This window comes from Chrysemys picta, chromosome 5 (genome assembly GCF_011386835.1).
Source record: "Chrysemys picta bellii isolate R12L10 chromosome 5, ASM1138683v2, whole genome shotgun sequence".
Taxonomy (NCBI): Eukaryota; Metazoa; Chordata; order Testudines; family Emydidae; genus Chrysemys; species Chrysemys picta.
Window position 1 is genome coordinate 95,402,704 of NC_088795.1, and position 13,578 is coordinate 95,416,281.

General features: G+C 39.6%; 1 protein-coding gene across 8 annotated transcripts in view; it reads left to right on the forward strand.

Annotated features, from left to right (window-relative positions):
* The window catches only part of GABRA2 (gamma-aminobutyric acid type A receptor subunit alpha2), a 75,385-nt gene that overhangs the window by 25,541 nt on the left and 36,266 nt on the right, over positions 1-13,578 (forward strand). For all 8 annotated transcript variants that reach the window (XM_024103494.3, XM_005309910.5, XM_024103492.3 and 5 more), the window contains one exon: positions 2,057-2,124. In XM_024103494.3, coding sequence (XP_023959262.1) covers positions 2,057-2,124 — 68 coding nt within the window. The remainder of the gene's footprint in view (positions 1-2,056; positions 2,125-13,578) is intronic.

Here is a 13,578-nt window from a genome sequence, read left to right on the forward strand (position 1 = left end):
ATACTTGTGGTTTCCACATGTTATTTCAGCAAAACCTATGCTTATTCCTAGCCAAATACTGAGAACATGCATGCACCCCAACATCTTGTGTTGTCCCTTGTCCTCTTTGGGGCAGGGACAGTCTCCTTGCTATGTGTTTGTACAGTACCTAGCACAGTGGAGGCCTGATGTACAACTGAGTGCCTAAGTGTTAATACATAATATAAATATATAATCTTGGTTTGGACACATTGGATCTCTTTTTCTTTTCCTCGTTTTTCTTTTTGTTTTCTAAAAAGGCAGATAAATTATAAGTAATCCCAAAGTAAAAGTATTGTGAGGAGCAAATATATATTGAATACTATACTGTAACAAATGTGTAACTACCTAGGAACTTTTGCTACTGAATATGGCCACTTGGAACTTCATGGTAGCTGTGGGGACAGAATTTAGGTTGCCCTACTCCAAAATCACAGGCCCTCACCACTAGATTGAGTGGCCTCTTTAAGGTGTGCAGGCAGCAAGGCGCAAAAAGCCTTTTCCCACTTTTCTTGCACTTCACATCCCCCTGTGTAGCAGCAAGGCATAATTACAAGCTCCATGCTCTCCTTCGACAGCTTCTTTTAGGACCCACTAGGCACAGCTGGTTGGCTGTGAAGGGGAGTGCATGTTTCATCATAAACGACAACGCAGGGATGCATTTCCTCTATGCTCCAGGAAGCTCCAGAAGGAATTGTACCAGCACAGTTGCTCCTGGTGTTCCCTCTTGAGTGGGGATGCATCTCTACACCATTCCCAAAGCACAAGAGTATATAATTTAGCTGTTAATAAAAATAAAAGGGACTGTTAGCTATATAGAGCCTATATAAACAATTGAGCACTTTTGATTTTATTCAGTAGAGGGCAGTGGCGCACATGCACACTAGGATGTTCAATTGCACTGCTCTTTGTCAGGAAAACATTGATTATATAAGAAACTAATCAATGCAGGTCTCCATTCTGGGCTTCTAATGCAAAGCCTACATTATTGTGTTAATCAATTGAATGAAAAATTAAATCTTATCATACAACATCTTGATCAAAATAATGTTTTTTAGAACAGCTTTTAACGAGGAATAGAAAGCACTAAATGCCTGGTCCTTTGTTTTGATCAAATATGGAGGTCAATATACAGCAAAGAGCAGTTACGAGGTGCAATGTTCTTTTTAGGAAAAGGCATGGTGCTTTCATTGTCAAATTGCACTTAGCTTTATGTAAGTACTTCCCCCCCCCCCTTTTTCACTTGAATATTCTGCTTTACAACAATTTTTTAACATTCTAGGTGCCTGATACCTACATGGTAGTTGGAAACATGTAGTGGGAAATTTTTTGCTGGTGTGGCCCATCCCTATTAGCGCATATTATTTAGTTTTGAGCCTCATTGAAAACTGAAGATAGAAAACTGAGCAATTATTTCTCCCTACAGCACAATAATTAATATGCTGGTATCATGGCTGTCCAGCTATAATCATTAGGAGAACATTCTTTCTACAGCTATAACAACAGTTAAGCAGCAGAGTGAACACAGGGAAGGGACTATTTTGCTTAAACATCTGTCACTTAAACAATTAAAATATAGGCTGCTGTTGAACAATTATTTTTAGCACCATTAGTAGTTGTATTGTAAACAGTTTCTTTGGCTTTGAAAAAAGCTGTTCAGTCTGAAAAAAATAGCCTTGAATTAGAAAGCTTTTAACAGCACTGATCTACAACACTAGGAATAATAGCTCTGCAACAAAGGTGTTTTATGTTTAGAATTGTGGCACCTTATTAAATACCAGGCAATGTAATTATTTTTGCTAGCTGTGAAAATGGGAAATATGTTTATATTTGCTGTAAGTGAAGCACTCGGGGGGGAGCTTCTAGTAACACCAGTGTAACAGCAGAGTAATTCTAATGAGGTCAGTGGAGTTACTCCATATTTGCAACAGTATGACTAAGAGCAGAATCTGGTTCAGAATGTTTCACATCAATCTGTCTGCAGAATACAGAAAATGTATGTGCTAAAAATGTGTTTGTTTTTCTATTCTCTTATCAGACAGTATAACGAAAGTCTTCACTAATATCTACGTAACCAGCTTTGGACCTGTTTCAGACACAGACATGGTGAGTTCCTGAGTGAACTAATCTTTTGCTTGCATAGCACAGAAAGGCTGAGGAGACCTACTGTTAACTGTAAAGAATGTTTATATTCTGCTCCCATTTACACTGGAGCAAATCAGGAGTAAATTCATTGAACTCAATAGAATTATGGCAATATAAAATTGATATACACATCAAAAGATGTAGAGTGTGACTTAGGTGGTCATAGGTTTTCTTTTGGTCCTCTGCACTTGGGTGGATTTCACCCAGAGTGAAGTCAAGGCAGGGAAAGCCTATCAGTAACAGTCCCCAAGTTGTTATAAATGTCTTGTTGAATGGCTTTGTTTATATACACTTTTTATAAAGAAGAGCATAGATCCCCAATCACTGGACAAGTTGAGGAGCTTTCAAGGACTTTGGGTGAATGGCTTGGGACAAAGAGATAGAGAGTGAGCTATGAGGTTTGTTCTGGGTGGGCCTCAAACTCCGCCCCCCCCACAATTAAATGATCTGAGAAAAATTACTGGAAGGGAGAGGGCCCTTGTACTTTTGAGTTTCTGACAGGCAGTTTCGAACAATGGCGCCAATCCAGCAAACACTTGTGTAAGTTATTCTTAGGTAGTCTCCTGAAAGTCATTGGAACTATTCAGGTCATGAAGGACCAGCAGGATTAGGACCAATGGCTATTAAAAGAAGGAAGCTAACAATATTGGCCTACAGGGCCAGTCCTAGGTGTGCTGTCACCCAGAGTGGAAAATGTTTTCCCCAAATGGCTGTGAAAAAAAATACCAATCTCCTTCCCCCATTTTTCTCACCTAATGATATCAATTTGCCACCCCCAGAAGTTGGCATCCACTGCAGATGCCCTGAGCTCCTAACCCTAAGTCTGGTCTCTTCTCCTGTCTATGGAGAGCTTTCTCAACTGGCTCCCTATTCTGGGCTCTTTCTGTCTCTGAATCCTCATGTTATGCTATGGATTATTCTGTAATTGACAACTGTTAACAGGTTAGTTGGTGGTAGGGCTGTGCAAGATACAAGGAATTTGAGAAATGCATAACATGAGGTTTTGGAGGGATTTTTGATTCATGAAATGGGTGCAATTTTGAAAAGAAATACCAAATTATTTTTTTCTTGAAAAAATAGCACAGTTTTTTAATAAATATTTGCCAGTTGCAACTGACACACTATATTCTGGATTTCATTAGATATTTCAAATAAAAAGCTGATTTTAGAAAAAAAGTATGTTTGTTTCCTTGGGCGGCATTATAGATGGCCTTAATTCTTGTGAATAGCAGGAAATGTTTTTTCCCTCTAAGGATATGAAATGAAGCTTCTAAAATCATTTGTATTTTGTTAGCTAGCACTATAGGTTTGATTCTCCACAGCAATATACATCAGGGCAAAACAGGTGTAAAATTCTATCTATCTTATGTACTTATATGGACCCTATTACCATAATATCTGAGCACCTCACAGTCTTTAATGCATTTATCTTCACAACACCTTTGTGAGGTAGGGAAGTGCTGTTATCCCCATTTTACAGATGGGTAATTGAGGCACAGAGAGACTTAGACCTGGATCCACAAAGGGACTTAGGCACCTAAGTCCCACTTTAAGGCGTGATCCACAAAACTCTTGCGTAGCTGCCACCTAAACCTGTAGATGCCTAAACTAACATGGCACATAAGTTCTGTCTGAAAAGGTTCCCTAGGCATCTATTTTTCTGCCTCGGGGCATGCTCATTGCTGCCTCACTCTGGGCACTTGGAGACCTATATCCACCTAAGCCCCAAAGTGATCTATGAAGTTGGAGAAGATGGGCTGAGGATAGTATCCCACATCGCAGCTGAGTATCCTAACCACAGGGCTAACTGTTCCTCCTCCACTACCACCATCACTACCACTTGCCATTTTGTGTGGAGCAAGGCAGCCGCCTAACTCTTACTCACAAGAAACACCTTAGGCATCAAGCTGCTTGACTCCAGCAGAGTGGTTCCCAGCTGAGGCTCGGAAGCAGAAAGATTGCCTCCCTGTAGCCTGGAGGTAGACACTGAACTCTGTGAGAGTGAGAGGGGCTGTGCTTAGAACACACCCCTCTCCTGGGCATCTCCCATGGGCTAGTTTAGGCATCTTGCTGCCTAACCTGCTGGCTTTTGTGGATTGAGTTCTAAAGCAACTGTTTCTCCCCATTCATTGTATAGGGAGCTAGGCAACTAGCTCAGGGTTTGTTGATCCCCTTGTTGTTCCAGTCATTTTCTAGGTGCCTAAAAGTGCAACACCCAAGTCCCTTTGTGGGTTTGGGTCTTAGTGACTTGCCCAAAGTCACATAGGAAGTCTGTGGCTAAGTAGGGACTTAAACCCAGGTCTCCCAAGTCCTGGCTGCTAACCATTGGATCATCCTTCCTCTCCAAAGTTTGACTTTGCAGAGGAGTAAATGACTACACAAGGTGTGGGGCAATGGAGAATCAGGTCCTATGATATCAGTCCTATAAATGCAGTTTTCAGGGGGATACTTGAGGAAATGAAATACAGTGAATCAAAATGACAGTTGTTACCATTGGCTGTAGATCTGTTTGCAGATATGTAGATAGTGCACACTTAAACCACTTTTATTTATCTAACACCAAAGTTTCAGGCTTAAATAACAGGTGCAATTGACTCCTATAAAATTACTTTGTAATGTGTACCAGGAGTCAGCTAAAAAACTGAGTTTAAAATAATTATTGATTTCCAAGTAATCATGTATCCTGTCAAACATGAAAATGATATTTATGTAAATGCCATAAATTTACTTTCAAGCAAATATTATATTCAGCTGGACTCAGTGTAAATGTAAACCACTATACATGGGTCCACAGAATATCTGTATGAGGAGGCTCTGAAGAGAGGAAAACTTTTTGATGTTCCCATGACTGATATGGCAATTTCTTTCAATATCTTTGGAAGACCTTATTTTATTAAGTTTATGTATTAAGGTGGGCCAAGGCTGTATGTAATTTCCCTTGGGGGGAGAGAGATGACAGATGTGAAATCTGGGAAGTTTAAAGGCGTTCAAAAGACTATATTGAATTGTGCCAGATAAATATGGACTTCTGGGGACAATAAGAGTTCAGTGGATTCCTTGGGGAATCCCTAGAGAGTAGCTAATGCAAATTCCACATCTCCTGTTATGCAAAAACCTAGCTGTTTGAATCTATGCCCTGAGGAGAGGGCCATTGTCCGCTGATTACCTACCTATTACAGAAGGCCAATATCAAAGACTCAAGCTGTATAAATGACTGATCTGCCCAGACTTCGTTCTGGTCCTAGATCTAAGATGTATGAATGTGTAATCATGGGGAAAACCCAATTGTGAGTTTTGAAGGACTAAAACCTACCAGAGCCCTAGATTGGAGCTGGGGGTGACCTCTGGTAAGCTTTTTAGCATCCGTGTAGGTTCTTTTATTCTTTTAATATGCTTCTCTATAATGCTTTTTACCTTAAGAATAAATGTGCTTGCTTCAAAGGAGATGTGTGGTGACTTACATCTGCAGACAATACACTGGTCAGAGTCCTCAAAGAGAGAGCTAATTACAGGTGCTGGCCTTTTAGGGTGTCTGGCTTGTTGGGGATATCACAATGTAAGGCAGGGAGCTGGGCAGCCTTAAGATCCCTAATTAGGAGAGAGGGAGATGTGTGTCTCCACCCAAGGAAGGTGATGGGTGTGGAGCTGGAAGCCTTAAGTGGGTGCCCTTGGTTGACTACAGAGGGGGAAGACAGGTTCAGTTGCTCTGAAACTGACTGTTCCCTTTCAGAGTTTTTCCCAAATTGTTTCACCTCGACTACGGGTTTGATCCCCCCTGGCCTTAGTTCTCCAATGGAATGGCAGTGGTCCTGCTCCCAGACCACCTGAATCCCAGGAGATCTTCAGGAAAATAGGATCATTATTGCTGAGGTCCTGCACTTTCAAATCAGGTTCTCTGAGAATGCAGTTTCATTGCCAAGATGGTCCCATAGCTACTGGTGCGTCTAGGACTCCTTTTTAAGGCTTCCCCCCCCCCCGCCGCCACACACAGCTGGAGGTGGGTTGGGGGTCGTAGAACAATAACTGCAGTCTTGGGTTGCGTTAACATTCTGCCAGTTTTTCCACTGTCATCTTGGGATGGAAGAGTGATGCATGTGGAGTGAGGTCTACAGAAAAGGTCTGGGGAATAGTGTGGGCGTGGTTCACATTGACCTCGCCCTCTGTATGGAACAGGGGAGATCCACACTGAAAATGATAGGAATGGGGCAAATGGAATTGTGGTTGAATAGCATTGGTTATTCACATTGCTAACAAAAGAGTTCATGATCATTATTACTGTTTGTTATCAAATTAATAGGAATCAGTTATGGCTCAATTTCCGTTAGTGCTAATGTATTTTGTATCTAATCTGCCACTTGAAGCCAATGCCATAATACAGGTTTCCATTGAAATTCCAAATTTTTTCAACCAGTCATAATTTTGGCAGAAATAAACATTACACTGTGAAGCTTTGAAAACTTGGTATCAGGCTGTCAAGGAAATATTGTGAGTAAATCTGACAAAATGTGGTTCAATAGTTTAACATTGGAAGAATAAAAAAAGTGAAGACTTTTTTTTGTACTAATGAGTTGTGCTAAATCCTTTAATTGGGCCTTGATTTAGTCTTCATCAAGATTTAATTAATTTGACCAGTTTGAAAAAAAAAATTATCTCCTGTAAATAAACTGAGAGTTACCTAATGTCCCAGTTGTTTGCTTTAGAATTGTTGCACAAACTGAATTTCAAAAGAACTACTGCATGAATGTGTGCATTTATGGTAACTGTTTTTACTCTGATGTTCAAAACTATTTACGGTGTATCAATAGAAGGAAATGTCATTAGTGCTGATGTTTTGTCGTGGTGGGTCACAAATTTTATGTCATGTGAGCTCAAGTTTTTTGTCATTGTAGGTCATAGCCTCCATTTCTGCTTTTATTTAGGTTGGGGAGTCTGTGTGACTTCTTCCTGCACCTCTGCCTCCTTGTGGAGGTGCAGATACTGGTTTCTCCCTTCCAACTACAGAAGACAGAAGTTACAAAAGAACATTGTTCAAAACAAAAATCCACATCTATGTTATGCATCTGTAATTTAATCAAAACTTGCCATGACTCACTTGTGATTTTTTTTTGTTTGCACCCTCCTCCCCCCCCAAAAAATCACCCATTGTAAAACAGCTTTAATCATTTCCATTTTGTTTTCTGTGGAGTCATTTATAGATGCAGGGCCGGCTCCAGCATTTCTGCCGCCCCAAGCAAAAAAAAAAAAAAGCCGCAATCGGCAGTGGCAGTTCAGCGGCAGGTCCTTCGCTCCTAGAGGGAGTGAGGGACCTGCCACCCCCAAATTGCCGCAGGTGCCGCCCCTCTCCCTTGGCCGCCCCAAGCACCTGCTTGCTAAGCTGGTGCCTGGAGCTGGCCCTGTATAGATGTCAGGGATTCTTATGAGTTGACTTTTTTTTTTTCTTAATTATTTGAAATATTTTTCTTAGGAATTTGACAAACACACAGGGGCTGAGAGAATCCTGAAATCATCAATGTAGTTCATGTATATACCCACTACAGAACTTGGAAGTTGAAGTCATAGGCACTCTTGTCCATTGTCCCTTCATTAGCTTGTTATCTGTTGCACTTACCCGGTATATGTTATGATATAAGCCTGGGGGGAAAACCCATAAAGAATATCAGTATTATTCAACCAGGTATGGGCTATCTCACCATCTTCATTACATTATTGGTAGACTATCTGGGTAAGCTTTAATGCCTGAGTCTTGTGTCCTTTCTCCATTTAGCCCAATTTTCATCTTCATTTTTTTCACATGATCATTGCTTTATACATTTAATAGCCAACCAAACCAAAATAAATGCCTGGTTTAATTCTGAGATGGATAAACTTTGTGAGCTGGGGCTCATGCAGTTCAGGATTATGGGAAAGTGAAATGGGATGACTCTCTTCTATAGTACTTAGAAAAAGTTGTTTGTATTTCTATACTGAGAACGAATGGAAATTATTCTTCAGCTCAATAGCTACAGCTACCTTTGTATCGAAATGATCTTGGTTTAAATGTCACCTGGTAGTATTCTTTACTAGTAAAGAAGCTTCAAAGAAGAGTAAATTTTCAGATGGCTGTAGTGTTGAAGATATCTTTTTTTCACTGTCACACAAAGTGCTTATGGACAAAAGATACAGTTCCAAATTCACTTTTATGTTGGCATAACTCAATCAATTCTGATAGGTACACGTGCATATGACTGGAATAATTCCATGGTGAATAGGGCCCATTACTTTTTGAATATTTTTTGGTGAAATAAAGTAAATGCTACTGCTTTGTAACATAGTTCATCTTTTTATTTTTAGTCAGAGTACTATGCTTTTGAATAGAAAGACTTGAGTCCAGCAAAAAATAAATTGGATAACTAACATTAAAAACCAAATCTGTTACCACTTTGAATGTGGATACGTGATTAGAAGAAACTGTACATTAATTGTCAAGATACATTTTAGTCCTGATTTTTTTAAAAAAAGACCTTAACAGCTGCATGTCACCTGACACCATTTAGTGTATTAGTGCAAGTTTTCTTTAAACTACATTTTTGTTACTTTCAAATTATGAATTCCTTTTCTTGTGCTCTCCTCTGCCACACTGAAACTCTGGCACATGCATCTGAATTCAAGACCTTATAATTGCTTTCTTACAAATAATACTGTACCTTTTCATCTAGCCTTGCTGAAGGTAAACAGTGTTACTTAAAGTTACTATGTTAGCAACCTAACCTCATGAATTGTCTACAATAATCAGAGGGGTAGCCGTGTTAGTCTGGATTTGTAAAAAGGAACAAAGAGTCCTGTGGCACCTTATAGACTAACAGATGTATTGGAGCATAAGCTTTCGTGGGTGAATAAGAAAGCTTATGCTCCAATACATCTGTTAGTCTATAAGGTGTCACAGGACTCTTTGTTGCTGTCTACAATAAGAATTTTTAGCATTTCTCCCACTGATGCATTGGTGCTAGACTGGTTGTGGGAGAATTGCTGTAAATTTTCTATATAATTTGAAATCCTGATCCACCTGTACTAGCTGCTTAATAAAGATATGGAAATATATTAGGCCACAGAGTTTAGTGTCAAAGGGAAAAAATGGGAATACGCTGGAGTTGTTTTTCAACTTCATTATGCCGAGTAATGGGGACTAATCAAGAGAAGCCAAAGTGCAAAATAAAGCAGATTGCACCTTTAGAGTGTCAGTTGTTGCATTGTTATTTCTATGAAATGTATACATTCAGTATCATGATGTAAAGCCCTAACGGCTTACATCCAGGTCAGTGATGTAAATTTATTGTGACATTAGCCTGAGAGGAAAAAGCCGAATACTTAAAAAACAAAAAACGAGCAACTGAAAAACAAAGCAGTATCTCTAAATTGTTAATTACCATAATTGTCCAAGGAAAGTTATAGGACTAAATGGTAATTAAAGCAGTTAATTACAGCATCTGTAATTAAGCTTAAAAAGCTTTAACATTTGAAAATTCTTAGGTAGAAAGTAATAAAACTTAGAATGGAACATGGCTGACAAGATGACCAAATCTGAAGTGGGTTTGTGAATTCAGGCAATTAAAATTGGCTCTTTCTGTATGCCCTTTTCAAAACTAATACTGTAGTTAAGGAGATCTTTATTTTTTGTTGTATATTTCCCCCTCGATTCTCAGTGTTTTTACAGCTTTTCCTCAGAATTGAGTTATTGTCTGACACAGCCTCCCTCTCACTCAGCCATCTAGAGTTTCTCAAGAAGCAAAATGTGTTGATCTCCTCAAGAGAAGGGCCTGTAAATGTTAAATGGAAAATATTATTTTTTACCTTCTGAGCAATAGTCATTATATGGAGCACAAAATACACAGCCAGATCATAAAACTTGTAGAGGAGTGCCACTAAGAGGAAACCGCAGCCAAGTTCCTCTTATGGAGTTTCCTTTTCTCTATTTCTAGTGGCACTACTCAGAGTGATATTACTCAATGTGTGTAAAGTAGCAGAATCTGGATAAGCATGTGCAAAAACTGGGTTAGGCTTGGTCTGAATATTGTATTTTACTTCCTGACATTTGTATATTTTATTTTTTAAGCTTAACTTTGCATCAGGAGCTTTCACAAGGCCCTGTTTTGAGGTCCAAATGGGACTTCATTGGTGCAAAGGCCTTGTACAAGACTAAGGCACCATATAGCTGGATGGAAAATTAAGGCTCGTAATGGAATGGATCTTTCAAATATAGGAAGGTTTTGCTATAACTCAATACAGTAATACTACCCTCTTTTGATAGTTCTAACGTAGCAGAAATTACTTTTCAAATAAAAAGTTGAATACAAATTCCCTGAAAGTTAACTGATCATTTTGAATGGGATTTACCCCTGCATAGTGGGGCTGGTTGAAAATTTCCCATTTTTTTTTTACATTTTTTTTTTAAACAGTGTCTGCTTTCCATGTTAAATTTAGATATTTTATCAAAAATGCCCCAAACCAAAAAAGTGTTTGGCCCAAATATGTAGGTTTATTTTGTATTTCACTGAAAAGTCAATATTTGCTGCGGAAGAGTTTTGACAAAAACATTTTCCACAGAGGAAAAAAAACTTTTTTTTTCCCATTCAGCTGTATGGTGCTGTGGTCTAGCACAAAGCCTTTGCACCACTGAAGTTTCATTTGGGCCTCAAAATAGGGTCCTTGTGCTGGCCCTTCGAACAGGGATGAATCTCCTCCTTTTATGAAACTAAAGTGAATTTGTTTCTTACAGGTGTATGTTAGTTTTTACTTCATTAGTAAGCATTATTTTTTCCTCTAGAATCCGTGAGGGCATATCTGTTATTAATGCCTAAAAAATGTGTGTACAGCAAAAAGTTGTTAGCCTGGTTTTAGGCAAAAAGCAATGGGCCCCCTGTTCCCCTGTCTTCCAAGTCATGGAGAGGAGCAAAGAGGTGGAATCTGCCTAAAGGGAGGCAAAAGTAGTGGAGGGGGAATGGCTACAGACCACATTTCCCCCACCTTTCTGTGACCTACAGGAGCCCATATAAGTCCCTCAGCATGGATGCCACAGGGATGGAAATCCATGGATGTGAGGATAATGCTACGTGCCCCTATGGAAACCCCGTGGAAATACATGTGAGAGATAATCCTGGCCAGCCCAGCTCTAGTTCCCTCAGAACTGGGTTGTAGAGAGCAGGCAAGGGATCAAAGCCAGTGTACTATATTGCTGAGGCTGTGAGTTACACGGAACTCTCCTGCATTCCTGGACCCATGGGATTAGATTTGAGTTCTCTGTGGATCTGGTGAAGCCATGCGGTTTCTGGCCAAACATTTTATCATGAGAGGGGTCTTTTTTGGTAAATACAGTTTTAGTTTCATAAATTTTCCCAGCGCCTTCTCCCCCATGTTTTCCAGGGTCAGGGAACATTTAGACCAGTGTCCTGTGTTATGAGAAAAGGTACTGGGAAACAGTACTTCAATATTTACAGTAAACTCCACTAAACAATTGGTAGAATTGCCTCAAATCCCCTGAAGGTTGAATGAAAACATTTGACTTCCAAGTACTTGTCCTCTATAGTCTTTGGCTTGTAAAGATCAGAAGCTTGTCTGGCTTTGGGGAAAGATATTTTTTTTCCTTTTATGGAATCAGGACTTACTGTCAGGCTAATAGCTAATGATATGCAATGTAAAGTATTTGGTCTTCAGGTGGTAAAGGACAGAGGAGGTGGAGGTGGAGAAATCCATCCCAAGCCTTGTCTGCTCTTCAGTGCTATGGCCCCAGTTTTGGCTGCTATTCCACTCCTGCTATTCAAGTTGCACAAACTGTTGCTGACCACTGGATTAGCACAAATATTCCCATTGCAACATAGCACACTGATTTGTGAAGTGCCAACAATTGGAGGCGGGGGGGACTGGCAGCTCTCTACACAACATGGTGAGTGTGCAGGTAACCATCTGCCTGCCGTTCTGTGCACAACCCTGTGTGTGACATTGGCAGTGCATACAGCCTTGAACTGGTCCTCTGCACTGTAAGTGAAGTCTTCCCACGGAGAATTAAATGATGAAGCCAAATAAAAGTTGGCTTATTGCTACCACTGCAGAATTTACCTCAGGTTGAGTTTGGAAACTGGGCCCAAATGTTTAGCATTTATTCAAAGGAGCTGTGATGAATTATTCACCAGTAAAATAAGTTGCAGGACTTACACTACTTTCTCCGAGTGCTCATCACTCAGGCAAATATCACATTATAACAAAGAGGCAGATGTGTTCCAAAGGCTCAGATACAATACAGATGAGTCTGTTTGAATATTTGCTTTTTCTTATGGGTCTTGCCTAAAACTGCTCCTTTGGTTTCACAGACGTGTTTGACAGTTAGCTGCAGAGTAACATTATTAATAGCTTTGAAACTAAACTGAAGCAGGACTAATTTAGTAGGCTGAATTGCCTTAAGAGTCAGTAAGAAAAATTAAGATGTGACACCAGGAGCATTGGTACTTTAAACAACAAAACAAAACAACTGATAGTTTGTAAATAAATAACCAGAGTCCAGTTCTGCCCTCATCTACATGGTTGCAACCCCCACTGAGGCTCCTGGTTCGAAAAGGAGGTTTGTAAAGCTCTTTTATTGTTCTCATCAGTTTATCAACCACATATATTTCCTACTGCCCTTAAAAAGTCAGTGAAAAGGTACTTTAACTTCTCATTGCTCCCCACTTACCTTATTTTAAATCAGTTTACATTGATTATGTTTGTGTATTGCTTCAGAGAGTTAATAATATTATAAAAGGCCAATCTGATCATAAAGGACCAACTTGGACAAATCTGAACAAGTCAGTAAATGAGGAATTTTGGCTTGATCTAGTCACAGAACAAAAAAGCTGGGTTATAGGACGTGATTAATAAATGTTCAACCTGCTCAGTGTCAGTGCTGCATGCTGATGGGCACTCACAATATTTGAAGTGTTTGGAATGTTTCCATCTCTCTTCCAGATGCAAAGGCTGCCACAATCTGTCAGTCATGGACAGATGAGATAGATAATTTGTTCCCCCATCCTTCCCCAAACTCTTTCTGTCCAAATCTAGCCTTCATAATAAAGATTGTCAAGTAAGGGAAGAGAATTGCTCAGACTCGACTCAATTTGAAACTTTGCTCCAGGGATACTGACTTGCATCTAATGTCTTCACTCACACAGGCGTCCAGTACAACAGCTTTTTACAAGAAAAAGAATGAAATCCCTATCATGATTTTACACCACTGTCCAGTCACTGAGAAAACAGGCCCAACAATTCTAACCGTGTAATATAAAATATTACAGCAATTGGCAGGATACAAATTTGATAACTAATGCAACATGTATAAATGTACAGTATTAGAATCTAGCTGTGAGACCATGATCTCAAATACAAATCAACAGGGAGTATTCATTAGACCAG